Source organism: Enhydra lutris, unplaced genomic scaffold (genome assembly GCF_002288905.1).
Source record: "Enhydra lutris kenyoni isolate GAN:26980312 unplaced genomic scaffold, ASM228890v2 scaffoldscaffold9, whole genome shotgun sequence".
NCBI lineage: Eukaryota > Metazoa > Chordata > Mammalia > Carnivora > Mustelidae > Enhydra > Enhydra lutris.
The window spans coordinates 48,638,939-48,654,201 of NW_019154093.1; the positions used below are offsets into that span (position 1 = coordinate 48,638,939).

Below are 15,263 nucleotides of genomic sequence, written 5' to 3' on the forward strand. Positions count from 1 at the left end.
TTTAAGATTTTATTTATTTGCCAGAGAGAGAGAGAGAGAGTACACACAATCAGGCAGAGAGGCAGGCAGAGGCAGAGGGAGAAGCAGGCTCCCTGCCGAGCAAGGAGCCCGATGCGGGATTCGATCCCAGGACCCCGGGATCATGACCTGAGCCGAAGGCAGCGGCTTAACCAACTGAGCCACCCAGGCGCCCCCCTTTTGTCTGTTTTTAAATTTACTTATTTATTGATATAAATTTATTGATTAATATGAAGTTGATTATTGATTCTCTACAAAGATCTGTATTAATGATCCTTTTAAAATTCAGATTCTTACTTTTTTTTGCTATGGATTTGATTTTTAAGCTTATGTAAATATACATTGAATGAAATTAAAGTTTGATCAGAAATATTTGTTGAACGCAATTACCTCTTTGGGGATGCCTGGGTGGTTCAGTCAGTTCAGCATCTGTCTTTGACTCAGGTCATGATCTCAGGATCCTGGGATGGAGCCCCCACATCAGCTCCCTGCTCAGTGCAGAGTCTGCTTCTCCCTCTCCCTCTTGTTCTCAAATTAATAAATAAAATCTTTAAAAAGAAATTAACTCTTTGTACGTGTATGTCTATATTTGGAACTTTTCATGAAAACTCAAAAGATTTCAGTCTTTTACCCTGTCTTCTGTCTTGCTTTAAGAAAAGTTAGGAATTGGAAAAAAAGAGAAAAGTTAATAACTGAGAGTCTCTTTCAGTGTAAAAAGAGTGAGGCATACATTAGATGTATATTTTTCTCTTTTCTTCCCCTACTTTTCCTTCTTCCCACACACATGGGATCTGATACGATGAGTGAAGATCACCTACCTACCCACCTGCTTAATATTTCTAAGTGTAAACCAATAAAATAAATATTTTAACCAGCTTCTGCAGCTTATAGAATTCTACGATTTGTATAACTCTCATTATAAATTTGTATTTTAGGTGCTTGACACGTGAAAATCTTACAGTGTTCTGATTTCATAGATAAAACTAAATCTATGTGTAGTTTACACAACAAATTTTTGAAAGATTTAGAAGAATAAATTATTATCCAAAAGTTACTATAATAGTATAAGTTCATATCTGTAAAAGGAAGGGGGTGGATGAATTAATCATATCTGTGTGTGTATGTGTGTGTGTGTGTGTGTGTACAAACACATATACTCATCTTTGTCTATGTATGGAAATAGCTATACAAAAATATATACCAGTAGAGTGAAGTTCAGAGAAAAATGTATGAACTGTATGTATTGAATTATTTAAAAAGTATGTGTTACTTTTAAAAATTCTAATATATGAAACAAATGAATTTTGTATATAATTCCTCTCATTTCATCAATAAAATGACATAATCTTATTACTAATATAAAATAGTTGACTTTAGCAGAAACAATAGTACTTTTCCATTCTTTTTAACAATTATGTGAATACGATGAATATTGATGTAAAGTATTATAATCTTTATTGGAATTATTGTAGACATGTTTATGTTGATGACACTTAAATTATGTGTGTGTGTGTGTGTATGGAAAAAAAAGTTTAACAACATTGGTCTTGTTGATTAGGTTAATGTTCTTAGTGTTAGGTCAACTTGTTTGCCTTTCCATGAATTTTTGAACTTTGGAATAAAGTACAGTGGTTGAGTAAACTTTTACTATAAAGGCCCAAATAATATATATCCTAGGCAACTACACCACATGGTCTGAGTTGCAAACGCTTACCTGACATTGTAGCACCCAAGCAGCCATAAACAATGTGTAAATGAGCATACATGGATGTATTTTAGTAAAACTTTATTTATAAGAAAAGATGACAGGCCAGATTTGGCACACAGGGCCTGTTTTGCCCAGCTTAAATATGTAAACATTTATAGTAACTAGTGAGAATTAATGAGAGGTTTTAACATAATGCCAGACATTTTCTCATAAAATGTTGTGCTGTGCTGGTCTCCTCATGTTTAGAAATTAGAGAAAATCAAGTATTGCAAAATTGAGCTATGCAATCTCATTATCTATTAAAATGTATCCTATGCAAGGAAATAAATGTATACATGTAATAAAGGCACTCAGATTTATGCTTCATATTTCATTTTGCTATTGTCAAGGAATGTTCATTGAAAAGTTATTTAATGTACAGAGCCAAAAAACTCATGTTGAAATAGGTTTATTTTCAATATAAATGAAATTTTGAAAGGTGTGCACTTTCAGCTCATACACCATTAGTATTCCTAGGGTAAATGTCTGGAATTAGTTGATGACAAAAGATGCAAAACTATGAAAAAATGTTAAAATTATTATATAAAAATTTTTAGAGTGGTCAAGGTTTTAGACCTCCTCGAGTCATTTAGTTCATGATTTTATTGAAATATAACAGTAAAGTTTTATAAGTAGAAAAAAAGAAGCAGTGGTTTTCATGCAATTATCATTTGCCTCTTTGTAGTTTAAAGAATGCCCTTTTCTCCTTCTCCTCATCCAGTTCTGGAAGTTGCAGTACTCAGTACCGAAGGACAGGTCCAAGACTTTAAATTTCCTCTGGGCATCAAAGGCGCAGGCAGCTCAATCCAGCTCTCTGCAAATACTGTCAAACAGAACAGCAGGAATGGTAAGATGGAGCAGAGTCTTTTAAAAATTGACAGGTTTTTTGTTCATTTAAATCTATTAATCCTAAAATGCCAACTATTTGACTCCTAATGTAACAATGCTGCTTACCATTTAAAAGCAGATTTAAAATAATGCTTTACTCTTTCCCAAGAAACTTAATCTGTATAGTCCATAAGGACTTTTTTCCCTTTTATTCTTACTTGAATGTATTTTATTTTATCCATAAGCATATTTCCTGGAAAGGCATATGACTACTTTTACCTTCCTAGGGCTTGCAAAGTTGGTGTTCATCATTTACCGGAGTTTGGGACAGTTTCTTAGTACAGAAAACGCAACCATAAAACTGGGTGCTGACTTTATTGGTCGGAATAGCACGATTGCAGTGAATTCCCACGTCATTTCCGTTTCAATCAATAAAGAATCCAGCCGAGTCTACTTGACAGATCCTGTGCTTTTTACCCTGCCACACATTGATGTAAGTTATATGTGCTGATGAAGTAGTGGAAGGTTATAAAACCAGTGAGGAAAGAAAACGCAAAACTTTACATGCTGGAGATGGGGAGAGAGGGAATGGGAAGGTGGCAGAGAGGAGAGGAAAGACCTTTCCATTTGAATTTCAAATGTTGGATTAGGTCAGACATAAGTTTATTTAAGTCTGTGAACATAAAATTAAATGAGCCTGGTTCAGTGATTATTAGAACTTAAGTGTATTCTTAATGAAAGCTAATTCAGTAATCAACAGGAAAATGTAAATGACTGTAATTTGTTTTAGAATGAAAATTAACTCTTACCTTAACAGCAGGATAACCGAATGTTAACTCTTAGGACTCTGCCTTTTTAGTGTGGCAGACCTTTTGTTTTTGTTTTTGTTCTTTTTGACTTTACTGATCCTATGTGACACAATTGTTATCAAGCATTGGGTTTTTAAAAATCTAGGCTTGAAGACATGTGATTTCTCTGCCGTGCCTTAGAATGAAGTTGGTAGTTAAATTATTGCACTGTGTTGGAAGATTGCAGAATTTTGGCTTCCGTTATAAGCAGAATGAATATGTGCCCACAGACAGCCAAGTGTATCTCCAGAATCGGCAAAGAAAAAAAAAAATTGTGCGGCCATTCTCTTACGTCTGCTGCAGTTGGTTCACTCTCTTAAAAACCCTGATGTTGCTAACATGTCACTTAGAAAAAAATGGGCCCCAAATCGATTTTAAAACACTTGATCCTTACAGAATTTTCTCAGGACAAATTCATGGGTCTCATTTTGTCAGAAAAGAAAAGAAAAAAAAATGATTCCAATGTACCATCAGTATGTAAAATCATAAGAAGGAAATTGTAATTGTGTAAAATGGGTCTTTGGTAATTTGGAGTACACTTTAGAATGTTTTGGACTATAAAACCCCTTTTAAGTTAGATATCTGCCTTGTATAACATAGTCTACAATTTTGCTGATGAAAAACTTTATAGTCCGAAACATGCAAAGTTTAATCTAAATTACCTTTTACACATATTAAACAATTGCTATTGCCATCTTAGAGTGTAAAATCCTAATTTTATCTTGTCATTTTATTTCCCAGCCTGACAATTATTTCAATGCAAACTGCTCCTTCTGGAACTACTCAGAAAGAACTATGATGGGATATTGGTCTACCCAGGGCTGCAAGCTGGTTGACACTAATAAAACCCGTACAACGTGTGCATGCAGCCACCTAACCAATTTTGCAATTCTCATGGCCCACAGGGAAATTGCAGTAAGTATTTGCACTTCTAATTAGTAGCAGAGAAAAACCTCAGGAGATTCAAAACAGCTTTATAATAGTCCCTGCTTTGGGTGCTTATCGTAACTAAAAAGCAAACAAAGTAGTGTGGATTTCTAAATGTCATTACACTGTCCGTATATTTTTTGAATGTCTTGGCATTCTATTTATCGTTACTTCTCAAAATCATGTGCTTTGCAGACTCATTCTAGATTTTTCTCCTTTGGGCAGGTGTTTAGCAGAGGCAGTCGGGGATTTAAAAAATGAATAGCGATGGGTCCTACAACAGAGACTGAGGGCTCTAAAGTTTAACACACTCTCTTCATCTGGAATGTTTGAATCTTGTTTGACAGCTTTTGTTTTAAGTTTTTCTCACAACTTTGCACACTGTGCAGAACTGCAGATTTTAAAGGTCAGGATAGCTTCTGGGATGTTTCTTCATATTCCTTTCTGTGATGAAGGGAATGATAGCCAGAAGATAAAAACATTTTAAGAAATAGAGCACGAAAACTCGCAGGTCTGTTGTGTATTTGACTCAGTATATAAATAAATATCAAAACTCAAGGAGGAAATGAAAACTTAAAATTTTTTTGTTAGCCGGGAAAGTCATTAAGATACCAATTATTTTTAATCATAACTGAATATCCTTTATCCTATTATATAAATATCTGGGTTTACGTAGGTAATTATTTCAGCCGTTATGTTGAAATGATTGGATTCTTGCATTATTTTCTAGGTAAAATCTTCCACTTTCTTAGGTCATTCTTTGGATATAAGATAAGATTGATCTGTTACGTGATCAAGTTTTCATCTTAGCTTTGAGCCCTGTTTGAACACCTAAGAATATTCATAGAGTTTGGTATTAAAAGATGAGCTACCATGGTGAAAGCTATCTTAAACTTTTAGTTGAAGCAATGCAGCAATACTAATGTTCCTCATACTATTTTTGTTTTCAGTACAAAGATGGAGTTCACGAATTACTCCTTACAGTCATCACCTGGGTGGGAATTGTCATTTCCCTTGTTTGCCTGGCTATATGCATCTTCACCTTCTGCTTTTTCCGTGGTCTGCAGAGTGACCGCAATACTATTCACAAGAACCTTTGTATCAACCTTTTCATTGCGGAATTTATTTTCCTAATAGGCATTGACAAGACAAAATACATGGTAAGCACCCCTTCGGCTTATCACCCTCGGATCTCTGACAATTACTATAACAGGTGTGAATCCACACACGATGCCTATATAGATATTTGATCTTGTAACAATAAAGTTGACAATGGCGATCTTGGCAGATAATTTGTAATAAAAGCGTAATCGTTAGGTATTATTATTATGAGCGAACTCATTTCTTGCATCAAGGTGCTTTTGCATTTTTCTGAGTTGTTATTAAGACACGTAATTTGAATAGAAGAGTACCAGGGACACTGAAATGAAAAGATCCTATTTTTACAGTTTTCATTTTGCTTACATAGTCATTCTGGTCAGTGATCATTTCTTCATCTTCTGAGCAATTTGTTCATCATCAGGAGGTCTCCGTGTCAGAAATAGTACTTAATCAGTAGTTACTGCTTTACCCTGTATTCATCTGCACCGGCATGAATTTTAAGAATGCTCCGCATATGACGGGAAAAGAATGTTAGGAATTAGATCCAGGGTATTCATCACTAAAGTGAATTTTTAAATTCTGTTACTGAAAAAATAAAAATAATATATTTGGAAACAATTGTTCTAAAGACATATGGAGCAAATAATCTGTAAGTAGAATATTCAGATTTAATAGTGGATAATTTTAGAAAGGAAATTAACATATATTTTCTTATTTACACTTAATTTTACTAAAAATAGTTGGGTCTCGCAGTGATGAAATTTCTAGCACACCTGCCATTATACTCTATTAAGCATTAAACTCTTTAAATTTGTAGTGTTTAGAACTCATTTCCATTTGTTAAAAAAAAATTTTTTTTAAGAAACAGTTTAAATAATGTTGTATTTTAAAGACAATCATGAGCACTGTCAGTGAATATTGCATCATTTTGGGGTGCCCTGCTTGTATTCATGTGTTCTGTCTTGGGTTTTTTGTTCTTTTCCTTTCTAGATTGCTTGTCCAATATTTGCAGGACTTTTACACTTTTTCTTTTTGGCCGCTTTTGCTTGGATGTGTCTAGAAGGTGTACAGCTCTACCTGATGTTGGTTGAAGTGTTTGAAAGTGAATATTCAAGGAAGAAATATTATTATGTCGCTGGTTACTTGTTTCCTGCCACCGTGGTTGGGGTTTCAGCTGCTATTGACTATAAGAGCTATGGAACAGAAAAAGCGTGAGTAATTGCAAGCGACCTGAGTGTTTTTCAAGTGAATAATTTTTTAAAGCCTGTTAGCTGTCAGTGAGGGTCCCTGACAGACTAAAATAGCATCTGAAAGCTTTATTGGTAAGAGAATGGGCATGCCGTGCACAAATTACAATCAAGTCTTTTGTAATTTTCTAGGTTCAGAGGATTTGTACTCTGACAAGGCAGATTCTAAATTATGGACTTTCTTTTTAACACAAAAGATTGACCTGAAACAAATTGAAAAAGTAAATAACTTTTTTGCCTTAGAAAGATATTAAGTAAAAATTCTTCTGAACTTAAAGCATCTGACAGGTTTAACTACTCAGTTTTAACCTAATGCTTCATTAGCTCTCTTTGTGCAGCCGACCCTCTAGCTAACTCTCATTCTGAATTGTGACAGTAGCACATTCCATCCCATATGTTCTACTTTGATAATATTTTGTCAGGCAGTTTAAAAGGATTAAAATAAGTCACTGTCTTTCATTTATAAAAAATATAGATATTTATGGAAAATGACAGAAGGTAGACATAGCCATATTTGTCAGGCTTTTATTTGCTAGGAGCATGAATTTGCTTTCCAATTCTGCTTATATTTGCCTTTGATAAAATTAGTTATATAAAGATTCCTTGGACTAAAGAAAGCTTTTTGACTAAACAGATGATGAAAGACAAATAAAAAAAATTCAGTGGGGATTCAATGTTATATGAAAAATGAACCACTAAGTAAAATCTGTCTTAATAAGTTGATGCATCATTTACTCTAATACTCTGTGAGTGCTGTGCTTTGATTTTTTTATCTCGTATTCATCCATTCCCAGTTGAGGTATTATATTTATGCTGTGCTGTTTTGAAACAGGCATAACAGCTGAATATTTTGTCTGTTTTGTTTCATAGGGTTAAACACTGTCGCTCAGATATAGATCTGAAAGGCGAATTTTGAAGATAAGAACTTTCAAAATGATGAGACCATTTAAGTTTTCCTTAATATAGTCAGAGGTCTTAAGAATTAGGGATTGGGGTGTGGTGGGGTTTATTGTTTACCCCATACGAGCAGAATAATGAATGCCTTTACCAAATTTAAAACCTGAAATGAAAAACAGTAAGCTGAAGTAAATAAATTACTACTCTTTACATCAAAGCCAACTCAGAATTATTAAAATTGTTCTTACCCATGACAAATGAATTTTCAAAGGCAGATATAAAGATAGTTTTGTTAGATTTTTAAGAATTCTATATTTTTGGTAATGTTGAGGATCCATTGAAGCTACTTAATACTCTTCTTTTCATAATAGTTGCTGGCTTCATGTTGATAACTATTTTATATGGAGTTTCATTGGACCAGTTACCTTCATTATTCTGGTAAGCAAACTCTGTTTTCCCTTCATTTTTAGCTTGCTGCTTTTGTAGTGCCACTGAAAGATAACTGGTTTTATTTTTAATTTATCTATGCATTCAAGGGTTTATAAACATGTCTAACCTACAGGATAAAACTGCGTGTATACCTTAAATGTTACACCGTTATTGAGAGTTTATGTACTTGCTGATTGGTACTATTTCAAAAATCCTTTTTCCTCTAAAAAATACTTTTTCTTTTCTAATTTAGTTTGCTACAATGCATGTCATAATCTAAAAATATATGTAAACTATGTTTAGATTGCATGATTTGGGCCTAGTTTAATAATTAGAAAGGAATAACTGAAATGTATAGTGTATTTTGGTTTTGGGTAGTGGAGTTTTTTGCTAAGAGTTGTAGTTCAGGAGTTTTGTCTCCAAAATCTGTACTATTAGCCCTGTATCAAGTTATGTGGCATTTATAAATTAAACGAATGTTTTGTGGAATTGAAAGAACATTAGCTTAATACTTATTATATTAATTTCCACATAATAATTTAGTGCTTTTAACCCACTGAGCCACCCAGGCGCCCCATTAATTTAGTACTTTTAAATAAATGTCCACACCCTAAGCTTTTTAGAGCACAAAAAAATTTTTTAAGCTTAGATTAATAACTGAGTCTTAAATCAATTTTAAACTCATAAGAAATAAAGTTACTTTTCAAATGCCAAATAAAAATATTGGTCTTCAAGAAATTTTTTAAAAATAAATTGTTTACCCATTAAATATAGTGACATAAGGTGTTTTTTAACTGCTTACATTACCATTAGTCAAATACTTGAAATATAGTTGAAATAAAAGGATATAGCGAAAATATTTGGTTTTCGGTATTTAAAACTTTTCACTGAGTTTTAGCATTATGCTGTTACAGATAGATGCTACTGACCATTATAAGATTGAAAGGGAAACATAAGCAAGTTTAAATATTGCCTATATCTTTTAAATACCTATTTTAAGGACTTTTTTAAAGAAGTGATACACATGAACTTACTAGGATATTTCTGTATTTAACTAGTGTTTCATAAAATTGAGGGGAAAAAATGTACTAGTTCAAGGAAACCTAAAACCACTTCAAATGTATGTACTTTTGTCCTTAAAATGAATTATACACTTACACAAAGCAAAATGAAAATTTCAGGTGAATGCCTGTATGAATCGAGCCAATAAATCATTCTCAAGTCTTCCTAGGAAAGCTTATGTCTCATCAGAATTACTCAATCCAAATGATTACTCTAGTTTTAGTTCTCGGTTTATTTAAGTTAACATAGCCTAAACCACTCTCAAATTAAATGGTAAACAGCTGAATTGAAGTGGCATGATCCTTAAAGACACATGCTTCTCTTTTTTTCCCCCTGAACCCTTAGCTAATCATATTGATAACTTTGAAAATTATAAAGACCATTTCAGAGATAATCTAATCTATAAAAGTATGTGTTAACTTCTGTTGTACTAGTTTTGTTTATTTCCATCTAAAAATAAATACTGACTTTAGAGTATTAAAATTTCTTTCACTTGGACAAAAGACATTAATGTTCACATACACTCAGCTTCTAGTAAGAAAAGAAGTGAAGGACATTATATTGCCCATTTACAGTGTGAACCCTACTGTTATTTATTAGTTTTGTCATCATTGTTATCCTGTACCCAATCATTTAGGTTGAAATTGAAGGGCTTTGAGGAATAGTGTTCCCAACTTTAAGGGGGAAAAAAAAATCAACAAAAACCAAACACAGCAAGTAGCTGTTTTGACAATATAGATCCTAGGAGTAATTGTCCTGCAACTACTTTGTCCTCTAATTCTCCCGACGCAGACAGGCAAAGAGCGGTATAGAGGTGTAAAACATCATGCATAACCTAAATTGAGATATATGATTGTTCAGCATGTTTGTTGAATGTTAATATATTTATAACACATACATCCTTGTGATGAGAAAGGATATTTAAAAGTCAATACAAACACAAATCTTAGTAATATAAATTCCATTATATACTACCCTTTTAAGGAGTACTCTTAGAACAAAAAGTTCTCATTACAATTCCTGGAAAGGGATTGTGTTCCTTTTGGAATTTTGCATTTCCAACTTTTCTGAATTGAAGCCATTTAACTTAGTAATATTAAGTAAGTGTATATTTTTTATAATGTTCTATGAAGAAAAATAACATGCTGTGGAAGATAAAACTTCTTGCTTCTGTATTTCTATAGACTGTCTTGCCTACAGGCACTAGAGTTATTATATCTATGAGAAAAGTGCTTGTAAGTAATGAGCAGTGGGAAACCATTAGTATGCCTGAAATGGTTTAATGAAAGCTTGGATCATGACACGTCAGGAGCTGTTCTTATCATTTGGACAGCTCCATCTGCATGGTTAATAATTAATTCAGTTCAGTAAGAGTTCAGCTCACACACTCATTTAGAAGTCTTCTTCAGAGAACACCTCTCTGGCTGCTAGTCCCAGGGAGAAATAGGCTTCTGCTCAGCTAACAGGAAAGATCTGGAGATACAAGTGCAGTTTAGAGTTGCATTTGCTAGGTAGCAAAAGCTCCAGGGAAGACAAAAAGGGTCAGAACATGTGCAGTTCAGTTAGGTTACTTCAGAGTGGGGTTTCTGTTCTTCTGTCTTATCATATCCATGTCAGCACTGCGAGCTGTGGAATGAATTTCAAGCTGCTAAGCTCAGACGGATGTGATTCAATTGAGCAGGTTGATGACTCTAAAACAAACTGTGTGCTCCCGCAATCACTGGTTCCCTCTGCTTATTTCCAAGTCCTTTGTATTTTCGTGTCCCCGGTGTGGGTGGGTAGTTGGCTACGCCCTATCATCAAGCAGCAAATTATACTGGCAGATTATCTATACTAGAACTCATGAAATTATTATTCTGAGATAAGTGAAAGAGTCTTATTTGTCATTGCAGGAGAAGGAGTGCCCCATTTGGCAAGTAACTCTATTTAGCTGAATAGGAAAATCTGTTTCTTCTGAATTTGCCGTCTCTTTCACGTAGAATTCTGTTAAGAGATGCCTGTCTACCTATTTACCTATGTGTACACACATAAACACACACACAGCAGAGATAAAATCTGATTAATTCCTGGATGAGTTGCTTCATCTCTAAAATTAATCATCAGTGTGGGCGTTAAGCTTGGTGGGTTGGTATTTCGTATATAACACAGTCCTACAGCTGTACTTAACTAGTGACTTCTGTGAATGATTGAGTCATGACATGCACTTTCCAGGTTCTTTGTATACAGAGTTGTGACTCCGTCTTTTTCCTTTCTCACTGATGCGTAATGCCTTTCAACCTCTCCCAAAATATGTACTCGGTTTAAGGTTACTGGTATTTATGTTGGAAAGAAAGAAACAAAAAAACAAGTGGACAAAAAGTGGTTGCATTGGAATTTGAGGGGAGAAGAGCAGCACTTGGATGATAGAGACATTCTTCTCTCCCTGGCTTTTTGCCTGCTTTCCAGGAAGAAATAGGAGAAATTCCTCTGATGGTTGGGATTTCTTTTATTTTTTAAATGCATACCAAATGCAGGAAAATAAATTGAGAGGAAATAAAAGTGAGGAGAAAGAGATCACTTACTCTAATTAGAAAGGGGGAAAAAAAAAAAAAGAAGCAGCAGCAGCAGCCCAGAAGTTTATGGCTGGAAAGAACCATTTATGTTATGGGGAAAATGCAAAGAAGGAACAACTCAGATTTGCAATCAGTGATTCATTTGAAACTAACATTTTTTTGCCTGTGACTGTTTGGAATGATAGATTTAATCAAAGATATTTCTATTTGCCCTTCAATTTCTTGTTCTGATTCCCTTAGTTACATTTTAAGAGAACGGAAAAGAAGAGAGGGAAAAAAATATTTTACTCTACAGAATCATGACTCTTAGGAAGTGTATCACCTCCTGAAAAAGATCACAGCCAACAATAATTTTTCTATGAAAAAAAAATATATATATTTTAGCACTGGAGAGAAAGAACTCTAAAACTTCCTTTTAAAAAATTATTTACATTTCAGGATTTGTTCTATTTAATTCCAGAAAGCATTTTACTGTCATACATATTGGTGATAATATAAAAATATTCAATACCTAAATGACATAAGTATCTTTTTCATTATTTTAGTAAGACTAATAAACACATTATCAGTGAAATCTTTAATGTGCATTTGGGGAAAAGAAAAGTACCTTGTGTTTAGCTTTTTTTTGGGGGGGGGCTGTTGTGTATTATGGTTTGTAGTATGTCTTGTGTGCTTTTTTTCATAATTAGTTTTTCTTGAAATGATGGTATTTTTGTCCTGTTGAAGACACCATTGCTTTATTATTTGTATATTTTCAAGTTGTATTTCCAAGTCTAAATTAGTATTGGATTTAACTATAAATTTCTTGGCAACTTAAATTTTAGAGTGCTAATTATAATTCTTCTGTTTGGTTTTTTTAAATTGGAGAAATCACAGATATTCGTGAAACAATTTGAGTGCAAAAATCTTTCTGTGGTTTTATGATTATTTTTCTACTATTTTTAATTGTTTTTTAAAAGATTCTCTTAAAACATCTTTTGAAACATTCAATTCTACTATGTTAGAAACGACAGTCCTTTTTTGGACTCAATTATGAGTTTGTGTGATGTTTAGTTATGTGAGTGGAACACAAACAGGTTTGAGAAAACAGAACTAACTGTTAAACATACTGTTTGTCTACTGGGAGTAGGAGCGTGTGGACATTTTAGTCATTTGCTGATCATGGGATGGTAGTGTTTAACAAAGAAAGAGAGAATTAGTTATTCTAGCAAGTTGATCAGGTAGAAGTCATTTGAAGAGCACATCTCTTATGTTCAGCATTTCCTTGAGGCTGTATTTTATATATGAATTTATTATTTATCTTCAACTCACTCATCATCTCTGAGTGATTTCTAAAATGGATGACTCTTTCTAGATGTAGAATCCTTTTTTTTTTTTTTTTTTTTTTTTTTTTTTTTTTTTTTTAATAAAAAACTAGTATGTTTTTGCTTTGCTAGGAGAGACTCTTACTTTTCTCACCAGAATAAACTGGTTAATTCTATCTGTAAAGTTGCTGGGCTATGGAGCCATCACAAAGTGTATTGAATCCCAGCACTGATATTATAGCACCTAAGTAATGTTTGGCAAGGTACTTAACATCTTAGAATGTAAACTGACTCTCCAAGTGCTTCCTGTTACCTCTGGACACAGGATTATTATAAGGGAATGTACTATATTTGTAACTAGAAAGAAGCACTAAACACATATAAATGTTAACAATCCTCAGTGGCGTGATACGAGAGGAAGGAGAGAAGAGGTATCTATCTACCAGGTTGTTTTTTAAGGATTAAATAAGATAGGCTTTCTGTGTCACATTCAACTTGGTTAATTCTGTCTTAAAAAAAAAAGAAAGAAAGAAAGAAAGAAATGGCTTTGTATCATATTTAAATTTAATTCTATTCTTCAGTGGGTAGACTCCATTTTCATTTCAGTTTTATTTGAAAATGTGTTAGTTCTTTAGTAACTATTTTACTTCAGAATTTTAACATGGTCATCTTCATTGAAAAATGTTGGTATGTGTTCATCCTCAAGATTTCACATTTTGTACTCCTTTTCTTTTCATAACATGATACCTTATACATCCACATTTTTCCAAATTCGCGTTCTTTATTTTCTTGTAGTTTTTACATTATACAATTCTACAAAGAAGTTGTATCACTTTTTTCCTTCCTGGAGTGTACTACCACTACTATTTATTCCTGAGGGGTTAATTAACATGCTTAGGAAGTGATGAACACCAAATTGTGGCCCTATATGTTTTACGAAATTGTGCAAGAAAAGGAAGGGGGAAGAAATAACCCAAGGTCCAGAATTACGGAATGAAAGAAAGAAATGGTTATATTACGACATTCAAAAAGAAGGGTCCAGAAGTTTAAAGGATTTTAACTCTGAATTTACAAGGCAGCTTTTTTTCCCTAAGAGTTGCATCAGTGTGTTTATTTGCATTTTGTTTTGTTTGTTTTTAGGATATTTGGAGTTCTTATTGGTAACCATTCTCTAATTTTATTAGTTAAGACCTACTGTTGCATAAAATAAAAAGTAAAAACACTGTTTATTTTGCCTTTAAAAAATTAGAGATGTACTGTACCATCATCTTTAGAAACTAAGTCCGCTATTTACTGTCCTCAGAAGGATCTCCCTAACTTTTCAAAGGTAGAAATTGTATCTTACGTGCAATACAATAGGCACATTCTTGTATGGAGCAGTAAGGTCAATACATATTAGTTGAATGAATTGCATTATATTGTAATATCTCTGAAAATGTAAATATTTATTTATATGTGACCACCTGGAATAATCATTAGAATATAAAGCTAGTGTTTCTACATATTTGTTTGCTTTTTCTCTGGACAAGTATTTTAATAAGTTAATGTTTAAGTAGGTGTTTTAAACAGAGAGTTTCTTTTGTCCTTCTTTTGTTAATATTAAGTAATTAACATGAAACGATAGAATGCTATCTGCCAACACTTGCAAATTATACCCATTGACCTCATTTTATCCCTTAAGAGGAAATTCTACATCTAAGAGAAATAATAAGGCACAGTTGACAAAATGAGTGATAAACAGCTTAGATGAAAGCCTTCACTGTGTTCCTAAACTCCTCATTAGGAACAACTTGAAAATTTTATTTATTGCTCTATATAAATTTTCCTAATTACAAAATCAGAAGTAGTGATGAATGAGTAAAACAGCATTATCATTTTATCAGATGGTATTGTGACTCAGTAAAAGTGATCATCTTATTATAACAAAATTATGTTGAGTGTTTACCACCAAGGAATTGCTTTTGTCCCTATTTGTCCTTTCCTGAATACACCATTGGGGCTTGCACTGTCTAAGCCAAGTACAGCTCACAAAATAGAATTTTGTTTTGTCTTTTTAAAAGTAATAATCAGAAGTAAATAAAATGTCAAAGAAATCCAGGAGTGATCAGGCTTAGTTCTGTTTTTAGAGCGTAAAAATAGAACTGCCTTCCCTCTGTCCGGCATTCTGCTAGGTTTCTGTACAAGCAAATGTAAAATTGCACACATTATCTCTCTTCAGTCAAAACATGTCTTTTCTTCTCAGTTCACTGATGTTGACCTCCCAAACTTTCCTTCCATGTCTGGTTCCATCTTTCCTCTTTTTG

The 15,263-nt window shown here is 33.3% G+C and overlaps 1 protein-coding gene across 1 annotated transcript in view; it reads left to right on the top strand.

Moving 5' to 3' along the window:
- Positions 1-15,263, top strand: part of LOC111143256 (adhesion G protein-coupled receptor L2) — a 295,647-nt gene that overhangs the window by 266,393 nt on the left and 13,991 nt on the right. The window contains exons 13-18 of the mRNA XM_022496875.1: positions 2,487-2,612; positions 2,881-3,086; positions 4,183-4,356; positions 5,319-5,528; positions 6,460-6,680; positions 7,985-8,051. Coding sequence (XP_022352583.1) covers positions 2,487-2,612; positions 2,881-3,086; positions 4,183-4,356; positions 5,319-5,528; positions 6,460-6,680; positions 7,985-8,051 — 1,004 coding nt within the window. The remainder of the gene's footprint in view (positions 1-2,486; positions 2,613-2,880; positions 3,087-4,182; positions 4,357-5,318; positions 5,529-6,459; positions 6,681-7,984; positions 8,052-15,263) is intronic.